The 20,318-nt window shown below is 41.4% G+C and overlaps 2 protein-coding genes across 4 annotated transcripts in view; both read left to right on the plus strand.

Moving 5' to 3' along the window:
• LOC118426469 (gametogenetin-binding protein 2-like) overlaps window positions 1–6,091 on the plus strand; it is a gene marked incomplete in the record, with an annotated part of 10,342 nt that extends 4,251 nt beyond the window's left edge. Inside the window, 9 exon segments of one of the 2 annotated variants that reach the window (XM_035835898.1) lie at window positions 183–284; window positions 719–829; window positions 1,316–1,519; window positions 2,056–2,242; window positions 2,700–2,906; window positions 3,191–3,464; window positions 3,778–3,935; window positions 4,242–4,361; window positions 4,923–6,091. In XM_035835898.1, coding sequence (XP_035691791.1) covers window positions 183–284; window positions 719–829; window positions 1,316–1,519; window positions 2,056–2,242; window positions 2,700–2,906; window positions 3,191–3,464; window positions 3,778–3,935; window positions 4,242–4,361; window positions 4,923–5,108 — 1,549 coding nt within the window. 2 annotated transcript variants of the gene reach the window in all.
• Window positions 6,092–9,640: 3,549 nt separating this feature from the next.
• On the plus strand, window positions 9,641–20,001 carry LOC118426481 (14-3-3 protein epsilon-like). Of its 2 annotated transcripts, none has more exons than XM_035835915.1 (6): window positions 9,641–9,836; window positions 13,934–14,133; window positions 14,750–14,856; window positions 15,189–15,405; window positions 16,998–17,136; window positions 17,679–20,001. In XM_035835915.1, the coding sequence occupies exons 1-6, from the start codon at window positions 9,764–9,766 to the stop codon at window positions 17,738–17,740; spliced, it is 798 nt and encodes a 265-aa protein (XP_035691808.1). In that variant the 5' UTR covers window positions 9,641–9,763; the 3' UTR covers window positions 17,741–20,001. The 2 variants fall into 2 exon arrangements, with proteins under 2 accessions (XP_035691808.1, XP_035691809.1); XM_035835916.1 differs by having other exon boundaries at window positions 16,998–17,124.
• Window positions 20,002–20,318: the final 317 nt, after the last annotated feature.

Raw genomic sequence — 20,318 nt, forward strand, 5'->3', positions numbered from 1 at the left:
GTTTGGTCTTAATCGTGATCTCCACTGTGACATCTACATAGATGAACATACCAAAATGCATACCATACTACTTCAAGTTCTCTTTTGAAAGGAAAAAAGCCCCATAAAATTGAGTCATTCTGCAGTTTGTAAATATTTCTGAAGTGAGCTATGCAGTGAGGATTTCTGTACCTTTCTTGTAGGGCTCGGCTCCAAGACGTGATGGAATCCATCCCGAAGAGCAGCAAGAAGAACAACCGCTGCCTGCTGCACTCCTTGGACACCCACAAGGCCAAGCTGACTGGGTTAGTTATACTGTAGCTCTGTCAAGGTTGGAAAATATGTGATAGAATGTAAGGAAAAGGGCTAAAAAGATTACATTCTCAAAAAAATTTTGGTGTGGCATTAACATGATTGCACACCAAGTTAGATGTCTGACTCTTGGCACCTTTCTGGAACAGTGCAATCAATCTAAATTGGTCAATGCAGCCTTGAGAGGATCACATCAAGAAGCTAACAGAATAAGCGTTCTTCTTGCTATGTAACCATGGCCATCACATGTTTGAAGCCAAAATGCTCCCTCAGCAGAAAGTACTAGTATCCAGTATTTGATTATACTGCTGCTGCTATGCCTGATACAGGGGTAGGCAGCAGTCGGCTAGTCTTCACACCACGCTGTAAGAAAGTTGAATATGCTGTACATTTGTTGGTTGTTGACCTCCTGTAATTGTGTCTTCAGGAGCTGGATTGACGTGTGGGAGCTGTTATCGCAGGACTGTCGGGACGAGGTGGTGCTCATCAACTGTGAGAGCCTGCTGGAGACTATGGAGACCTACCTCAGGAAGCACAGGTGAGCAAGGAGGTCCCTCAAGACAGGTAGAGCTTCTTGAGGATGAACAAGAAATGGTAATGCCTTTAGATGTATTTGTACCAGTGTTAAAAACCCAACATGTAGGTGGTCAAATTATTTTCCATAGAAGTATCATTTACAGAGTTGAACTTGCAACCAAATATAGTAGGGACATCCTCATTAGATAGCTTTATACAAGGCTTAACACTAGATGTGCAAAGGTTGTTCAGTGTAATGTAACTAGCTGCTGTTCCATGGTCTTGCGGCGCCGTTGTGTAAGGCAAAAGGACTGGTATGTCGGCTATACAGAAAAGGATACTTTGGTCAGTTTGGACATCAGGAAGAAAGTTCACTGGAAGGTAAGAGTTGACTGTTGTTTCTAGTTTCTTCTCCTAAGAGAATCCATCAGAATTCAGATATGAACTGGTTTAGACTTTGCTGTTTCTTAAGGTCAAGAATGAAGGAAACATTTTGGTTGTTTTGCAGGTTCTGTACAGAGTGCAAGTCGAAGGTGCTGCGTGCCTACAGTCTGCTGACTGGAGACATTGACTCCACCAATGAGAAGGGCTACTGCGCCACGCTGTACGAGGGCCTGCGCTGCTGTCCCCACGAGAGACACATCCATGTGTCAGGCGAGACAGACTTCATCGCTCACCTGATCGGGAGAGCTGAACCTGAGTTAGCTGGAAGGTTGGTTTAATTTTTATAATCAAGAGGGCATGCTGATAAGGAATGCCTTAGTACCATGTCAGGTAGGAATTAAGGAAAGAGGTAGTTGGGACATTTATGGTTGTTTTAATTGACAATTGTTCCATTATTTGCTGAATCCTTTGTGGTGGGTTTAAGGACAAAGGTGTTGGGCTGGTCTGGTTTGAAAGTTTCCTATGTGGTGTGAGGATTGATGAAAGAGTGTAAACATTGCATGTTACTAACGGTACGAAATACTCACCTGAAAGCTGCAAGAAGTAAAATTACTACATGTACTCTGCAAGACAAATAAATATTATTTTTTTAGTTACAATTACAGTTTTGGTAAAGCAAAACTAGTAATTCGTACCCTGACCTATCCTTTTTCCATAGAAGATGTCCACATTGACAACTGGGGATCATCCCATGTTGAGGAAACTCTGCAAGGCTTTAATGCATGAGGAAACATTTCTGGTGAAGGAGGGGGCATTTTGTACCAACCCACTGACGTTGTTATTAAACCCTTTACCAAATGGTAGATTCTCTTCCAGCCGACGGGAGCGCCACGCCAAGACGATCGACATCGCGCAGGAGGAGGTGCTGACGTGCCTGGGGATCCATCTGTACGAGAGGCTGCACCGCATCTGGCAGAAACTACGCGCCGAGGAACAGACCTGGGAGATGCTATTCTACGTGGGGGTGGACACCTTGCGCAAGAGCTTTGAGGTTTGTGCAGCTAGAAACTATCTACACTAACACAAAGGCTACAGCAGAAGCAGGGTTGTCACCATGACCCATTCCTCCCTCCTAGGACAGAAATTTGCTTGTTAGGACAAAAAAAGATATTACCCCATCCGTCCCAAAAATCTGAACTTCATGACATAAAACTGTTGAAAACCAATTTTCATAAACTGAGAATAACATGTTTAACAAGGAAAATCAATAACATGGGCTCCCAAACAATGAGTGTGACGAATTTAAACCTGGAGACAGCCCTGGGCACAAGTGTGGCTACATGACACAGATTAAACTATGAAAAATGAGCCCTCTCACTGAAATTGTGCTGACTATTCAGCAGCAATTTGAAATTAAAGTCCTTAGGTTTATTACATTTTCCAAATTTTTACTGTCTTTCAGATGACCGGTGTTAACTATATTGTATATCCTGTGTTTTTCCTCTCAGATGGCTGTGGAGCAGAAGCAAGGCTTCACCCAGCTGGAGCAGCTCTGTCTGGAGATCAAGGAGGAGGAGAGGGCTCGGGAGCTCAAGCAGGAGAAGAAACGTCTCAAGCGCAAGAAACGCAAGAACAAGAATGCCGCTGGGGACCGGGACGAGAAGGCTGAAGACAAGGTGACTTGCACTGGGGAGGAGGAGAAGGAGAACTGCAAGGTAGGGTGAACTGAGACATCATGCAGGTGTGAGGAGCACAGGAGTAAATTCTTCAAGCTGTTGATTGTTGAAATACTTTCTATATGCACTAAAATCATTACATCATCTCCTGCAAAGCATTAGAGGTTGTTATAGGGGCTACTGTGACATGCATTCTGCAATCATAGGGGATTTATCTTTGTAACTATTCCCTGATCACCATTTAATTCACATAAAGAGCTCTGAAAAGGGTTGAACAAGTATTATAGTGATGAACTGATATATTCTACTCCCTCAACCTTCAGTGCAATGACGTGGACGTCAACAGTAGTTGCACTGCCAATGGTGGGTGTTCAACCTACGACCTTCCAAGCGACGACGACGTCGCGTCTTCCACGTGTTCCTGCCCTTCCAACCGGCTCCACCCGTCCTCCTCGAAGGGAAACTCGTGCAGAAGCTACCGGAGCGACTGCGGCTACTCCAGTGGCGTGGAGGGGAGCGAGAGTCTGAGCGGACACAGTTCCAGAGACGGGTCCGACATTGCGTGTTCCGAAGGAATCTGTAACCATGGGTCCATAGGTAAGCTGTTGGCTGTTTTCTTCTTGGTCAGTCTCTCTGAATTTTTCAGCAGGACTTTAAGTAGTGGACATAGATGTGCTGGTACTGGACCCAGAGGATGGTGTTCTATACATTCTTTCATTTCCTTATTTGGTTATAAAAATATTGAAAATAAGTTGAATTTGTCCACCTGTCTATTGCCTTTCCAAATCAAGCAATATTCGAGTTTGCAATTATGATTTTGATGAGTAATACAATGCTAAAGATAAAAGTAACAGATGTATATTTCTCAGGCTTACCCTGTTCTGATGATGTTTCACCCCCCTCCCTCCAGGTGACATTAGTGGAGAGCCATGTAGTCACTGTGACGAGATAGATGATCCTGGCTGTAGCGACTGTCAGTCCAACTCCAGCTCTGGATCCTCTCCAACCTCCAAGATCGCCAGTAAGAAAGCTCAGGGCAAGAAGGCAAAGAAGAAAGCAAGTGAAAAGGTAAGGAACATGGGATAAAAGTCACAAGTTTTTTGGCAGGTATTTGGTAGGATTTTTTGGGTTGGAACAGATGAAAATCAGTGCGCATGTAAATGTCACCCATGTAAGCATGTCAGCATGGCCTATAGGGCAAGAAGTCGAATCCTAGATGTTGTCTCTCACCTCACTCGCATGCAACCCTTAAAGGGACAAAATTCATTGCACATTGTACATTATAGATGTTTGTACTTTACAAAGTGCCTCTACTTGTTGCAGCCAATAGATGAGTACCCTTTTAAGCTAACTATATCTCAATTTTTTCTCCAGAAATCCGGTGAAAGTAAGGCAGGACAGGGCCTGGTGAACGGGGAGAGAAGGATGCCGCCTCCCTCCTCGGCTCCGCCATCGTCCCTGGGTTGGCAGAGCAGTCTACAGGACATGCTAGAGGTACACAAGTTCATCATCATTAAGAGGGCGGCACTACGCCATTCTGAAATGCTCTCAGAATCTTCAGGTCAACAAGTAGCTTAGCCTTTAACTCCTGCCAAAGTCCCTGATGCCTATAGAGACCTTTGTTTTTGTGGCACATGGAAGCACGAAACCTGACACCCTGTCGTACACTAGAGGAAGACTAAGCCCACTTAAAGAGCCTGACTGCTAGGCTCTTAATCTAAGAGAAATGGGTCAGCACAATCTAAAAGACCAAGAAGCCTTTATTAAGGCCATAGCATGATGTTTCAAAGGTGCTACAGTTGACCATACAATGTGAAGGTTTGTAAAACTTGCTCATATTTTTGGAAATGTTATACTTTGCTTGGGGAAGTTTGTGAATTGTCTTGATTTCAGTGTGGAGAATTACAGAATTGTAAGACTTGAAAATTTGAAAAAGGATTCTGTTCAGTATTTGCTGTCTTGGGGAATAAATCTTTCAAACTAATGTTCTACTTTATGTACTTCCTACTAACCAAAGCTCGGTGATCATATGTATGATTGATGATTTTTCCGCAGGAGTCTTGTCCGTCAGAAGACGAAGACTTCATCTCAGAAGAGGACATCCAGCTCTTTAAAGCCAACCAGAAGCACCTGGACAAAGAGCGGGAAAAGTTGCGGGAAACACTGCGGAAAAGATTTGACAGCTTCCAGCGTCGAGAGTTAGGGGGCAAAGCGTGTGCTGAGAAGGCCTCCGCAAAATAGTTTAACCTACCAGCACTTGATACTCAAAATCCCAGTTCTTACACTTCTAATTTCTTCCTGGCAATGCTGCTAGATGCCTACTACAATATTTCCTATGGAAATAAATCTATACTACAGCTTCCTATGCCTGCATTCAAATGAGCTAAAATTCACTATTCAGCAAGAAAACTGTGATCAGGGGGAATGTACATTTTTTCTGAATGGGTAGCACTAACTCAGAAAACTGAACCAGAATGTTATGAATATTGGAATTTGCATGAACCTTAAACAAAAGTCTACTTGTGAGGTAGGACATGACATCTGTTACAGAAAGGTTAGATATAGAGTGAATGCTGCCACTGAACTTGACAGTCTATAGTCTAGAACTTTGTAGGAGAGGAGGCCAGGAATAGGTATTTCACACTCAAGCTTTTATCATAGCTAAAATGCATGCCTTACCAGGCAACCTGCTATTCTTCCACATCCTATCTGCTATTGCAAAACCAAAGAATCTGGTGCTGACACACAAATAAACATCTTACTAATAATCAAGGAAACTGCATCTGAAAAAGTGTCTTCTGCTGTAAACGTTAACAAAGACCTGGACCAGAGAACTGTTGGATTTTTCAAAGGACCACTTTGCATAGTTGGTTTGTTCCATCAGGTGGTGATATACACAGTAACTGCCTTTAGAAGTGAGCAAAGAAAGGAAAAGTCGTAGATAGCAAAAAGTACAGGACAGTACATTATCACAGTGATGTTTTATGCTGCCCAGTGCACCCCTCATTACAGTGTAGAATGATCCATGATGCCTCAGGTTGGACTGTTCCATGACAGTTGAGGGGTAGTAAGGTTGGTTAAATGTGTTGGGAATTGTGCCAAAGGGCAAAGCATGCCTTCACCATGAGGGAGGAATGGCAAAAGATGGAGGAGTTGTGCATTGAAAAGAAGTCCTAGATCCAGAGTAACTCACACAGAATGAATAAAGAATTATTAAATACTAAGCCAAGTGTTATGTGATTGCCTTATTGTGTTTTGCCTTTGCCTTGTCTTCAGTTTTATGCATATCTTAAATATACAAACTGGTAGAAATAACTATAATATCAGCAATCAATATGATAACATGCATTAGAATCATTTGATACTTAAGTAATAAAGAACTTCCTAATTTTGGCGTCAAAAAGAATTTGTTCCCTTTCAAATGATTCATGGTCTATTTTATCCTCCTTGGTTTGGTTTAGGCATATACTAGTAGGATAACAAAGGTATCCGAGAAACCTGGAAACGTTAACAACATGATATCAGCTTTTGGGTTGTGTGCAAGTTGCATTGCAGACAGCTTACGTCATTGGACAGTAGAGTTTTCTTTTGCAGCACAAGTTATATGGACTTGGAGGGAGGAAGACTTTGGTGGCTTCTAGAGTCACTCCTCTGACGCCAAGAGAAGAAGAAGATACGTCAACCTTACCTGCTGAAGTTTCGATGATGCCTGTCAGACATCTTCATCAGCTTCTAACTGGAGGGGGGTACAAAGTTAGCCACGTTTGGGATTGTGTTCTCGCCACAAAAGCGCCACCTACATCGGCTACATATAGCAGCGAGAAGCAGGTTTTGCCGGCGGACATAAAGAAAACAGAAAGCCCAACGAAACACGTTCAAAACAGCCGAAGCAGAACCTCTGCTTGAGGAGTACACCTAGCGACATGGGTACGAAGCAGGCGAGACCCTAGTGGATAGACGCTACTCTGAAAAACCTGCTAGGAGTGCGGACCGAAAACGAGGCAGATTATAAAACCATAAAAAGGTCACAATCTCTGCTTGGAGAGAAGGAAAAAAACTCTGGTTGAACAGTGGGGAAAACTTACAATCTGCCTTCCAACATGTACGCAAAAAGGTTACTTCTTGGTGTACGTAAGGAGATAGTGGTGATATGTGTATCAAGTTGAGCTAAAGGTTTTTTAAAGACCAAGGAGGTTATTTTCTTTACCTCCTTGCAAAGACTAAGGACAGAAAGGGGGGAAATGGATTCACGAAGTATGGCCAGTCAAAACCCCCAAAATTGTGGAACAAAATAAGCTTGTGTTCCAGCTATTTTGTATTAGTTATCAAGTTGCATGTGCTGTTATCCGCTTGTGGATGGCGCTTTTAATCTTCAGAAGAACGGGGAAAAGCGAACGGTTTAAAAAGAGCCAAAGGACGCAGCAAAACAATCTGTTTGGAGATTAGCACAACCAGGAATGTTGCTAGTTTGTTTTGGATTGCCAGTTGTCCTAAGCATGTTTTCTTCGACCATCTCTGCCGTCGGTCCTGTTTACCGACAGTCAATATTTAGTGAAGTCTGTGTCAACCATTCCAGGTGACAAGGGCCATACCAAAAAGTACGGGTGGCGTGTGGTCAATTTGCCGTTTACCTGTGTTACCAATCTTTCAGCCAATCTAATACTGAGTTTGGACGTAGCAATTTAGTATCTGTCCCACTCCTCCATATGGATTACCGAACAGGAGACACCATCCAGTCAATTATGCAATTGAGTTTTTACTTCAGCAGCATGTCAATATAACGTTAATGTCGTTCCGTCAGCTTCACCAAATTCGGGCCAATATCTAATCTATTCAAACACAAAAGGGGCCTTCTAGAGGCCAGAGAAACCCTTTTGTATTCGATGATTTATCATTGTTTGTTTGTGAAGACTTCCGAATTTCGTCAAATTCGTGAGCGATGGGACGATATCAAAGGAAATGACGTCATATGCATTGTGTACTTTCGCGCGATGGTCTGATTACCATGGAGAATACATGTATCTTCCTTTGCAACGACCAGCTCCTGTTTACAAATGTTCAAATCTGTTCATTCCATTAAGAAGACCTAAGAAGACTCATCTTTTCTTGACAGGAATTATCGGAGATGTCCCTTGGCAATATGCAAACGACATTTACGAAGGAAAACCGTGTAGCTAACGTCAATACGTGCTAGATGAAGTGAGTTTCTCATGATAGTGTCACGCACGGCAAAACATTCCCAGGAGCTAAGGTGGAACTCAAACAGGATGATCAATTCCCCCAGCAACGTTTCGCTGACCATATTAGGAGCCACGATGGTTTTGATCATTATACTGACAGGTGCATTTCGTCACTTCTGACCACACATTTATATATGGCATTTAGTATGTCGCGTTCTTGAGTAAAAACGGGCCAAAATTTCCTAAAACAACTTCACAGAGCTTCAGAGAAAATAATAAATCTTAGAGCAACGTTGAATGATAGCCTCTTTTTTTAAATCACAAATCTAACAAATTCAGAAAGCCAAGAAGCCTAAGCCAACCACCCCTGGGATCACGCTGACGTGGACCAGTCCTGGTTGTTATAGCAACCGCCGGGGAGACCTCTGACGTCATTCTTCTGGCCGCAATGTAACATGAAGCTCATCTAGTACCCGTCCGCCAGGCGAAGTAGGTCCAGTAACGGTCAGAAGGATTTTGATCATTTTGATTTATGCGCTTTCCAGTTTGGATATTCTAAGGACAACACATGGTTTGCTTCTACACCCGATACACCCGATATTATTATTACACTAAAACATTGAACTTACACTAGTGACTTAAGCGGCCTAGATCATTCCAAGGAGGTTGATCATTCAGATCATCCACATTTGACCGTTTCGGCGATAGTGGGAAACTTTGCATGGATACTGACACAACTTACTGATTTTAATTCGATCAAAGAATAATATTTCCAAGCTTCCAATTTCGACATTTGTGAGTATAGACTGGATATGAAAATGCAATAAAAGAACTTCATCGGCTTAAAAAAATGCAATATTGTGATTGAAGAGGTTCATCAGTCACGTATGTTTACAGTTAACGTTACTATCAATTTTTCTTCTAACAGTGACACAGTGACACTGTTAGAAGAAAAATTGATAGTAGCAATATTGTGAATTTTCTAGCATACTTGAATTGTTCTCGATATCGAACTTTATACATACCAAGGAGTGCATACCGTACAATAAAACTTTCCAGCATTTACTCATCTATCTTCATGTCAGCATTGGGGGTTATTTAGCACATGCCGTGAGAAGATTTTCCTTTCAAAAGTTTCATGCTCAAATGTCATGGCATATTTTTCGGGCCATCCCTTGGCGCGTGCGTTTCTAGATCTTTCGACGTCTTTCGGGACGAGTGCTTAATTTTTTTTCATCGTAGCGTCACAAAAAGTTTCGAATTTCAACGTAAAAAAGCCCCCGACATGATTATGACCGGACGACTTTCAAATTCTGCAGCGAAGATTCATTGGAGATCAAGTTTGACTCATGTTTCATAGGCTGAGGCGCAACATGTCATTTCAGTTGAGCTTTCAACTGCATCAGATGTGCATCATTCAAAGTATATCGAGATTCAAGCATGGAATATTGATGCAAACATCAATTCTTCAGAATGTGAAGTACGCTTATATATTTCAGAAAGTGTGTGCTTTTTTAAATCATATAATAGAATTCACTACTTATAGGGGTACTCAAGACCGTATCACCTACGCGTAGTGATATCCTACGTTGGTTCCGCTTAAACCCGGAACTATTTCAGAGTTGGCGGGCGCGGCCATCTTTGATCAGAAAATTTGTAACGATAAACTTGCAGCTTGAATCGATTCGAATCCAGCCCTTCTTCCATCCATCCACCATGTCCGTCTCGGCAGACAGAGAGGAAGAGGTCTACAGAGCCAAGCTGGCAGAGCAGGCTGAACGATATGATGGTAGGTAACCATCCTTCCTAAAAATTCGCCATCAAAGTCAAGCTATGCCGAATACTTCCTGTTCTGCCTGATTTGGGCATCTGCAGAGAAAAAGGTGTGGCATCCTGTTGAGATATGCAGACATCTCAGCATAGAGCGAAGCCTTTCCTATCTGTTGATTTCGTTTTGTAGCATCTACAACGATAACTGAGGTTAAAATCAGAGCTAAACGAAGGCGGAAATCACCGCTAGCGGGCCGCCATCTTGAGCCCCTCCCAACCTTAGCAACTGAAAAATCGTCCTCTATGATGACTCATTCTCGAAACGTTTTCACGCAGTACGTCGATAGCTCCATTTAGAAACATCGCCGGACCGTTGTTTAACTACTAGCGGCATTTATTCTCCAACATAACGCCAGTATCAAGGAAATATTTGTTCCTTTGCTGTCAGTTGATGACCGTCAAGATAGTTGTTAGCTACCTGCATTGCCTGCATCCGATCTGGATTTGTTCCAAGTTTATCCGTAGGCGCGAGAGTGATGATCGGACATATCCCGACAGGGGCAGGACGATAGCCCGTCCATCACTTTCGTTGTACCTGATCCTGTAATTAAAAGGGTCCATAAATCTCGTCCCCAAAATTATCGCCCCAGAATCTAGGCGTAAACAGTACAGGATTTGACAGATACAAGGTTTCAAGAGAAATGAAAAAAATTTCGTCCGTCAGAATAGGGAAATTATGATTGGGGGAAATACTGAAATGGTACCCAGTTGTTAATCGATGGTTGCACACACGCCATGATTTCCTAAATAGCAACTCCAATTATGCTTCTAAAGCAGCATAGTGATAACAGCAGGCTGTTTGCTTCAGTTCAAGCAAAATATTGAAAGACATATGTTGTACATAAAGGGATTAACCATCCTATTTAGGGTTTTTTAATACCACCACACCTTGATAGATTTCAAAATCGACTATTATCATTATTTCAGGAATTCATTCCAAAGTAATTAGCTGAAAGCTGAGATAATTTTATTAATGAGAGAAATGTTCTGTCCTATGTTGGTCCCTTATCTGAGAGCCTTGGATATTCCACATACTATACAGTCCTCAGTATCAAGTGCTTTGTCTACATCTTGAATGTGCTTTCTTCCAGACCATATCATCTAAATAGGACCATTGTGCATCAAGTATGCATGTGCTTAAGTCTCAACTGATGATTTGATTAATTTTTGATGATTATGACGATGTGCACTTTGTAAATTGTACGAGATATTTTTGCAGTTTCAATTCATGCAAGATAGGTATACTTCTTCCTTGTGACAATCTGTTAGAAGTTCAGATTACATTAGTCTAGAATGTGTCCTTGCTGTAGAAATATGTGAAGTATGGATTGACCATTACTCAGATTGGAAGTGATGAACAAAAGTATGACTATGATGATAGTACTGTACTGTAATCTGCTCCCATGCCTTGCTGTGTTGTAGTAATAAATCATTAGATGTATCTGAACTTTGGAACTAGTCAACTTGTAATGGCCAAAGTTCACTGTTGACACAGTCTGTCTGGACCATTTAGCTTTAATTAGGTGTTAAAAACTGCTTTGTCCAAGATAAATTTTCATGAGATAGTTGTATATGATCAACAGTCATATTCTACTAGAGAATTATTATCACTTATTATTAAATGTGAATGACTGCTTGTCCTCTTGGTGCTATCTTACACTGGACAAGAAGGATACCCGCATGGAAATCTGAGTCTGACAGAATGTTCATGATATAATTTAAAGGTTGATTAATACATTAGTGGACTGTGATTATGAAGGTATCTTATCACCACAAGCACTTCACATAACCAGGCAGTGTCTTTTTTCATCACTGTGTTCATATGTCTACTTTGGGCCACTCAAATATGATTACCTGTGAGCATTATTGTATCACACATTTTATTGTATAATCATGGTATATTCTTAGCATGTAGTCAAGTGCTATTTGATCCCAATTGCTGTATCGAACAAACTTAAAGTAGATTTAGCAAATACATGTACATGTGTAGTTGGCTTTCAGCAAACACGAGAATCTTGATTATCTGATGTTATCTTGAATGTATAGCTAAAAGAAGAAACTGGTGATACAGTATGATACTATGACCCGATTCACACAAGGATGATTTCTGGTCTTACGACAATAGCATGAATCATACAATATATTACAAAGAAGCAGCTGCATTGAAGTCATACATCGGCTTTTCTGCTGTCACATATGGACCAGGGAATGTTGAAAAACTCCATCTGCCACTACGGCCATTTCCATCTTTCTTCTAAGTTCAAGCACTACTTGTTCTGGATGTCCCTGATTGTCATGTTGACTTGTAATATCTCAATCTCAATCTGCATGTACAAATAGTCATGGTCAGATATCTCAATGGACATGTTATTTCTGTTAATGCCCCAGTCCCTGTTAGTCTTACTGTCTCCATTTTGCTTTTATCCTATGAAGTAGCGAGTTTCCTCTCTTCTCCAGTTAGAGCTAAAAATTACTTTTAAAAAAGCATTTCAAGCAAACAGCACATTTCTCTATGTTTAGGGATAAGCAGGTATCCTTGTAAGTTGTAGTTGTGCTGCTAGCGCTCCCTGTATCCAAAGTATCCAAGCAAGTGATGTTATTTAAGTCTTTTCATGTGTCAAATAGATTTATTTTAGAAGCACCATTATGCATATAGACCACTCCGTGATTTTAATTTTACCCAGAAGTTTACATGTTTTCCATTTTCATTGGCTATTGATACTATTGAATAAAAATCCTTCATACAGAGAAATGAAGACAAAAATACATGTTTTGGAAATGTATATTGGGCTATTATTAACCAAATTGAGTAACGGTTCAAGGTACCAATCATTTCATGGAGAGGCGTTGAAAGTAATGTGCTATATTGCAGTCTTTAGTCTTCAGCCTGGCTTGTTGAGATCAAAGTTAACTGACGATATGATAATGTAAGTGGTAGTGTTAGCTATCCAGTCGTGACCAGCATTAGCACCATATAAGGACAAAAAAGAAAAATGAAAGACATCATATCTTAAGTGAATGCAAAATGTACCTGTCCCTATCTCTCTGATTCTCTGATTGTGTCATCCCAAACACATTGTACATCAGAAGGGAACTTCTGTTATTCCAGATGGTGGAAAATATAACAGCCATATTTGATGGGCAGAGATGTCTGTTGGCTGTTCCAAACATTGTGTATCCCCACTAAGGTGTGGACCATAGAATTTACTGGTTCATGTTATTGAATATTTCTGGTACCACATGTTAGGATGAAAAATACCATTAGCATGTAAACTATAACATTTGCATTTTATGTTAAACTATTTGACTTGAATAATTTATGACTTCTATATTTATGTTTTTATTTGAAAAATATAGTTTTTGCCCTTCTGATTAAGAGTTGTGGCTGATGAGACATGTACACAGTACAGTTACACGACTGAATCACCACTCCCCTTTCCAGTAGTTTTCTTCCAGTGTTCCGTGGGACATGGGAAATCATGTGGCATCTTTAGTCCCTCTTGTGTGTGTGTGCCAGTGATATACTTCATGGACCAGAAAAAGACAATTATGTATCCTAGATACAAACAAACACCGAGCAACTGGCCAGTATTGTTTGCATGGAGAGTGGCCTTGTGTCAATAGGGTCAGCAGAGCTCAAGATGCTCTTTTATCCACACTGAAATCTTCCAGAATATTATCTGCAACCTTGTTACATTGTCTGCATTGACAATACAATACAATACAGTACCTATTCTAGGGTCCAATTTTGTCCGTGTGTTGAGCCTAGAATTAGTACACTCATGCACAAACCAAGTACTTTCACAGCTATCTTGTAAACAGAGATAACAGCATCTGTATCTGTATCTATATAGATTGTATAACCACCCTTTGGCATAACACATCAGCTTCACACACCAGTATGGTGGGAGTATATACACTATAGTCTAGATACCAGTAGGTGGATAAGCATCTTCAGTACATTATTCCTTGGACTGAACCTTGCTGTGAATACAAAAACAGTTCCATTGTTTATTTGTTTAAAATCTTGCATCTCTCCCCCCTTTGTGTGTGCAGAAATGGTTGAGGCCATGAAGAAAGTGGCGGAGCGAAACACGGAGCTGAGTGTTGAGGAGAGGAACCTGCTGTCTGTGGCGTACAAGAACGTGATTGGTGCCCGGCGTGCCTCCTGGAGGATCATAAGTAGCATTGAGCAGAAGGAGAAGGATAAGGGCAACTCAGAGAAGGTGGCAAAAACTGAGGAGTACAGGTTGGCGGTAAGGCTAGCTACAACCATCACCTTGTCTTACTCCACACCAGTGGAATCAGTTGCTTCATGGAAAGGCTCTAAAGTAAAAAGCATCCTAATTCTGATTTGCAAAAAAAAAAAAAAAATTACTGCATAAGATATTGGGAAACAGATACTTATCTCATTGAATGCTAAAATAAATTCCAAAAGTTGAAGAAGAAATGTGAATGAACAAAAATGAGAAATCTAATGTTTTGTATACGATTTTCTATGTGTCATTTGTGTAACCATCCTGACCACTTGGATTTCATACTGAAGACATGTTTTGTTCTTTTGTTGGTCAGTTTTTTTTTTTTTCATTTGCACACTCACAGCAGTTTTTGGGTTCCCAGAAGATGTCGTCCAGATGAACCATATATTGCATACATTGAGAAATTCCAAGAAGCAACAGATTGAATTGGTGTAGTCTTATCGTATTTGGGTGTTTGTGAAATGTCTTGTTGAAAAGCAGCATTTATTGTTGGGACAAGATAAATGGGCAAGTGAAAATACTGATGAGTGAATTTTAGAAAGCTTGTCCAACCTTGCATGCAATGTGCCATGTTACAAAGTAAAACATATATTTTTTGTTACTTTTTATTCAGGTGGAGCAGGAGCTGAAGTCAATTTGTGATGACATCCTCGACGTCATCGACAAAAACCTTATCCCTTCAGCTGGGTCAGGAGAGTCCAGGGTCTTCTACTACAAGATGTGAGAACTTTGCACTGTTCTTCAATATTATCTCATGTCTTGGTAACATTCGTTATGTTTACTTATTACAACAGCTGGCTGTAATTTTAAGAACTACGGGGGCGTGTGCACGAGTGCGTGTAAAACAGATAGCACTTGATGGGATATGTAAGTGCCGAGATGTATGAGTAGGTGGGAGGGGATAGAAAGGACCATATACTGTCTGTAGGTATAGAATACACATTTACTTGGAAAATACCTGTTCAAAGCACTAGGCAAAAGTGTATTTTTTTAGTGATTTGCATCAAATTTATGAGAATTCTGAAAGAATTTCATATGTTGTGTGATAACAGGAAGGGCGACTACCACCGGTACCTGGCAGAGTTCGCCAAAAGTAACGACAGGGCAGCGGCTGCGGAGAACAGCCTGCTGGCGTACAAGGCCGCCAACGACATCGCCATGATGGAACTGGCGCCCACACACCCCATCCGCCTCGGTCTCGCCCTCAACTTTTCTGTCTTCTACTACGAGATCCTGAACTCACCCGACCGCGCATGCCGTCTCGCTAAAGTAAGTCATCGTGATTAGCAACAGCGTTTTGTTCAGGGGTTGGGATCATTGATTCAAGGTATCACATGCATAGTAAAAGTCTAAAACGGAGTTCCTCGTTGGCAAATCAAACTGGGATGTCATGCCTATTATAGCATTTCATGTTTGAGAGTCAGATATAAAAATTTGTGAAAATTTTTTCTGTAACCAAGCTTTACATGTTCTGATATGGTTACACAAAAAGTATGTGTGCTTTCAGCCTCCTACAATAACTGCAAGTTGAACAGGGAAAACTTCTATCAAGCAGCCTTCATGAAACATTTTTGTAACCAAGCTTTACATGTTCTGAAATGGTTACACAGACAGTATTCACAGTTTGGTGTGAGAAAACATCTTGCCTGCAATCTGGCTGGCTACAGAGCAAAACCAAATATGTAAACAGAGATGGCAAATGTATGTCTGCGTCTACCAAGTAAAGATACATTAACAGTTTAGTCTCGCTCAAGGTGGAATTTCTTGGATGGAGTTGAAAATGTTCATTTAACTTGCACTTGAGAAAGAAGAGCAATGGATTTTACTGAGGTAGTATTGTTAACCGTGTTATTTCGCTAAGGTGGTATTGGGAACCATACAATTTACTTGCTTGTCGCCAAAAGTTGGAAAGAAAGCTGCCCCGGATATGACCCTATCTTGCTGTGGTTAATTCCTGGACTTGGTCCAACTTTGTATCCAAATTCCCTGTCACCCAACACTAACTTCCTACCTTCCAACAAAATCTGTTCCCATTGCTTTCACTTGATGCCTGCTGATACAGTAAAGCAGATGAGTCTATGACATGAGTCTGAGAGTCTATGACATAAGATATGAGTCTGACCACCTCTACCCCCTAGTGACACAAACCATGTAGGGACACAGACACACTGCTATGTAAGGATAGGCTTAAGTTGTCACTGGACATGGAATGCTAGGCTGACAGCTGTTTGCAAATGCACCGGCAATGCCTGGAGCAGTTTTTTTATCTGTCAGTAGACATAAAGAGCCAAACATCAGATAAGAATGTTAACAGTCCACTTGAAAATGTCTCATGCTGAAAGAAAAGATACTTGAAAAGAGCAGTAGCTACACATGCATTTCTACAAGGATGCAATCAGTAGTCAGTGGTGAAATGACGGAGATTAAAATCACTAGGATTCCTTTGCCTGCTTCCCTGGGGCTGATCATTGCTCCTATGAATTTACAGTATTTGTAAGGAAAAGCTGTTTGGTAAAAAGTTTGGAGGCAGTTAAGATCACCTTGCTCCTATCCTCAGTGTGTACTTGCTGACAGCTGGAGATGCATGCTGTCCAGGCAGCTAAAATAGGGAGAAACCAGACATGGCAGAAGAAAAGCGGATTCTGAGAAAAGAACATTGCAACAGACCTGAGTCAGCTTACAGATGTGGCCTATGTGGCAGAGACTGTCATTCTCTTATAGAACTGTTTAATCATAGTTGAAGGCTTGAAGCTGTAGGGCTGATATCAATTAGGATTTTACCATGGTCAATATTGACTGAGGGAGGCAATAAAGGTACTTGTTGACAACTCTTAACGGCTGTTTTGTGTTGTTTGTTGCAGGCTGCATTTGATGATGCCATTGCAGAGCTGGACACACTGAGTGAAGAGAGCTACAAGGACTCCACACTCATCATGCAGTTGTTACGAGACAACCTGACCCTCTGGACATCAGACATGACGACGGACGGTAAGGACGATGGTAACACAAACTCGCTTGTTTCGGGGCTCCCAGCACCCACCTGCATGCAACCTGCATGTTAAGCACATACTCTGTGTAAATTTGTATCGGTGTAGTACTGGTACTTCATGATCGATTTTTCAGTACAGTACTGGCACGCAGCCTTTACGCAATAAAATTTAAGGCTAGAAAATCATTAGATTTTCTTAGGGTTTGTCTGAATTAAGGTCTAATATTAGATTCTCTTCTAACTGTAGGGATTGTCTAGATTAATCGCCACTTCACCTCCAGCAATGGAATCTTTTATTATTGGCTCTGTTTTTCTGTGTTGACCAATGCTTAATGCCATGACTGTGAAAAGTAACATATATATCCAAATCTCACCTCTGGAAAAATCTTATCGGACATGTGGGGTAGGAGATGTACTTGCCCGATGGTCACTTTCACTTGCCCTGGACAATTGTGCTGGTGGACTTGTCCAACCCTGTCCCCTATTCTGTTTTTCCCTCCTGATGTGCTGTTTTTGTGCTGTTCTTACGTGTTGTTTTCGTGCCGTTCTGCAGGTGAGGGAGGTGACAAAGAGCAGGTGCAGGACGTAGAGGCAGAAGAGGGCAACGCCCAATGAGCACACTGCAGCGTCACTCTGCCCCCTTTAATTTGTGTTTAGATCTCCCGACAAGTTTAGCACACACTTTCTTACTCAGGCACCAAGCCTTCTATGAGCCAGCGGCAGAGAATAGAAGAGAGGGGGTGTCAAATGACAACCTTGTGGCACGTGTTGGTCACGAATTAGACACCAGTGTCACTTTAGAGAACCTAGACTCATAGTTCCCCCCAAATTCAATTAGAAGACTGATTGAAAGAAAGACAGAAATACTTGATAATTTCACGTAATGTAGGTTTATCTGCCGTGAGTCTATTTCTCAACAGACAGAGATCTCTGTCCATCTCAAGTTAGGGAAAGTATCATGTCAGTTTCTTCTCGCCATGATATGTATTGTTTTTGTTTAGTGCACTTATTCCCTGTACTGACCGATTTTTTTGTCATCTGGATTATGTCGTGGGGAAAATTGTTTTTGAATGTGTCCAAAACCCTTCTTGATTCTGTAGTGAGTTAGCATGACATAGTAGCTGCGAGATCAGAGGGTTTCTCTGAATACCACGGCCCAATATGGCTGTTAGGAATGAGGTTTGTGTTTGCCTACTATCCTTCAATTTAAATTATGATACCATGAGTTTGCTTCCAATGTTGCCATGTAGTAGTACTAAGCCCATGTGTAACCAGACGACGCCTACACGCCGCGTTTCAGTTCTGCAAAGGTACTGGCCAAAAATCCACTCTCAGATCTGTCGACGACTCAGCGCAAGTGATCCTTTACCAGTCCCAAGTGCTGGGCTGCATCTCAGACCAGTAGTGGGCCCTACTCACCCTAACTAACTACCAGCCATTAGTCCATATCTCTGAACCCTCTATCTTAGAACTGATGTAGTATTGTAGGCTTGTTATGTGTCTTAAGTTAAATGTAGTCAAGCCTGTCTCGTAGTTGTCATGTCTATATTTACGATTGAGACAATGATTGTTGATTTTGGTTTTCCTTCCCATGTAGTCAGTAAGTCACTTGTATATGAGTGCCATCAGGAACACTGTATTGCTGCGGAACATACAAAGGAAGAAAAGAAAATGTAGTACCTTGTGGGGTTGAATATTGTGAATTCGCTGCCCTTGATGCAGCTTTAGAAATCCACCAAACATTACTGTGTCCGTTCTAGACCAGTCAGTGACGACCAAATTCGCCTGGATAAAAATGGTACTTTCATCGCTTTGTTTTTCTTGTCGTCGAGTCCCGCTACGCATAGACATATCATGGGCATTACATCATTACATTCCGAAAGTTCCTTGTTGTGTAGTAGCAACTGGTTGTTGGGTGGTTCTCTTCTCAGTGTGTACTGTTCGGAAATGTGTGGCACGGCTGTCTTATGAGACAGGAAACTGCTGAAGTTGAATCGCCCTGTTGGCCTGAACTTAAATCTGAAGGCTTTTGGGCTAGTCAGCAGTTGTAATGATCTCTAGCGGAGCCTGCCATAGGAGTGGAAAGCCTGAAAGCTATCCCAAACATCACGTCAGCTTCCATTTGTTATGCTTCTTGTTTTTTGGAAAAGTAAGAACTGTAGACAAAGACTGTTAGGTCTCTGACCAGTATGCCTCAGCAGTGAAAACTGCAGGAAATTGAGGAGCATTGAGTTGTGAAAACACCAAGAAAGGGGATTGTTGAAAGAAGTTGATTGCTTGAGGAATGTCTAGCATGACAATTTTGAACAGTGACTGATGTTAAAGTACAGCCGGCTTTTTGAATTCCATGTCAGAAAGGAGGCAATTTTACCACTCGCCTTGTACTGTCAGCTGCTCCACCTAGTGGTTTTGTAACAAACTGCATGTGGAAAAACCAGCTGTCAAGTGCAAGGCTACAAAGTTGGTTATTCAGCCTTTTGAAAATCTGCAGTTGGAATCACTTAGCGTGTTGAGAATTGAAGGTATGGTTAGTGCACGAGTTGAAGAGAACAGGTGATTCCCACCGGACCAAGCTCATGTCAGCAGCCGTGGGGAGTGGGAACACCAGGGGGATCTACAAAAACAAATAACCCAAAAAATTAAGAAAGGGAAAAATGCGTAGGAATCGATCGTTGGGATTTTCATAGGATGTTATCGTTAAATTATAACTTAGTGATGGCGTACTACTGGAATTGGAACCTTCTGTTTGGATGGTGCTAAAACAAACTTACCCCCAACACCCAACAACTGTTGCCTGTATATCTAGATTTGTATTCAAGGATTGTACCTTTGTAAACTGATGTCATGCTTTTAACATTAAATTGGTTGTTAAATGATTCAATGTGTCCACGGTCTTTATTGTCTTTGGATAATACTAAAGCAAGTTATGTCTATGGATAATGATGAGAGCACACATAGGTAAATGGAAGCCCCCAGGCATACCATTGCAAGCCCATTTTGAAATCTAGTGCCTGTCATTGAAAGCAGTGATTGCATCTTTTGTTACTACAACAGACAAATCAATCAAGAATTCAGTTACTGTTTCACACAATAGCTATGAAGTTTTCCATATCAGAAATTGTAAGGAAAGAAGGTAGGAAATGTCACTGGGTACTGTAATGCTGCCATATAAAAAAAAACTATGAGAGGCCTC

Source organism: Branchiostoma floridae, chromosome 11 (genome assembly GCF_000003815.2).
Source record: "Branchiostoma floridae strain S238N-H82 chromosome 11, Bfl_VNyyK, whole genome shotgun sequence".
NCBI classification, from domain to species: Eukaryota; Metazoa; Chordata; class Leptocardii; order Amphioxiformes; family Branchiostomatidae; genus Branchiostoma; species Branchiostoma floridae.

What these genes read in the sequence shown, in the direction of transcription:
- LOC118426481 (XM_035835915.1), top strand. Translation starts at nt 9,764, where the DNA reads ATGTCCGTCTCGGCAGACAGAGAGGAAGAGGTCTACAGAGCCAAGCTG. An exon ending in CTGAGGAGTACAGGTTGGCG is followed by an intron (nt 14,134 to 14,749) that starts GTAAGGCTAGCT and finishes CTTTTTATTCAG; the next exon opens with GTGGAGCAGGAGCTGAAGTC. An exon ending in GACGGACGGTAAGGACGATG is followed by an intron (nt 17,137 to 17,678) that starts GTAACACAAACT and finishes GCCGTTCTGCAG; the next exon opens with GTGAGGGAGGTGACAAAGAG.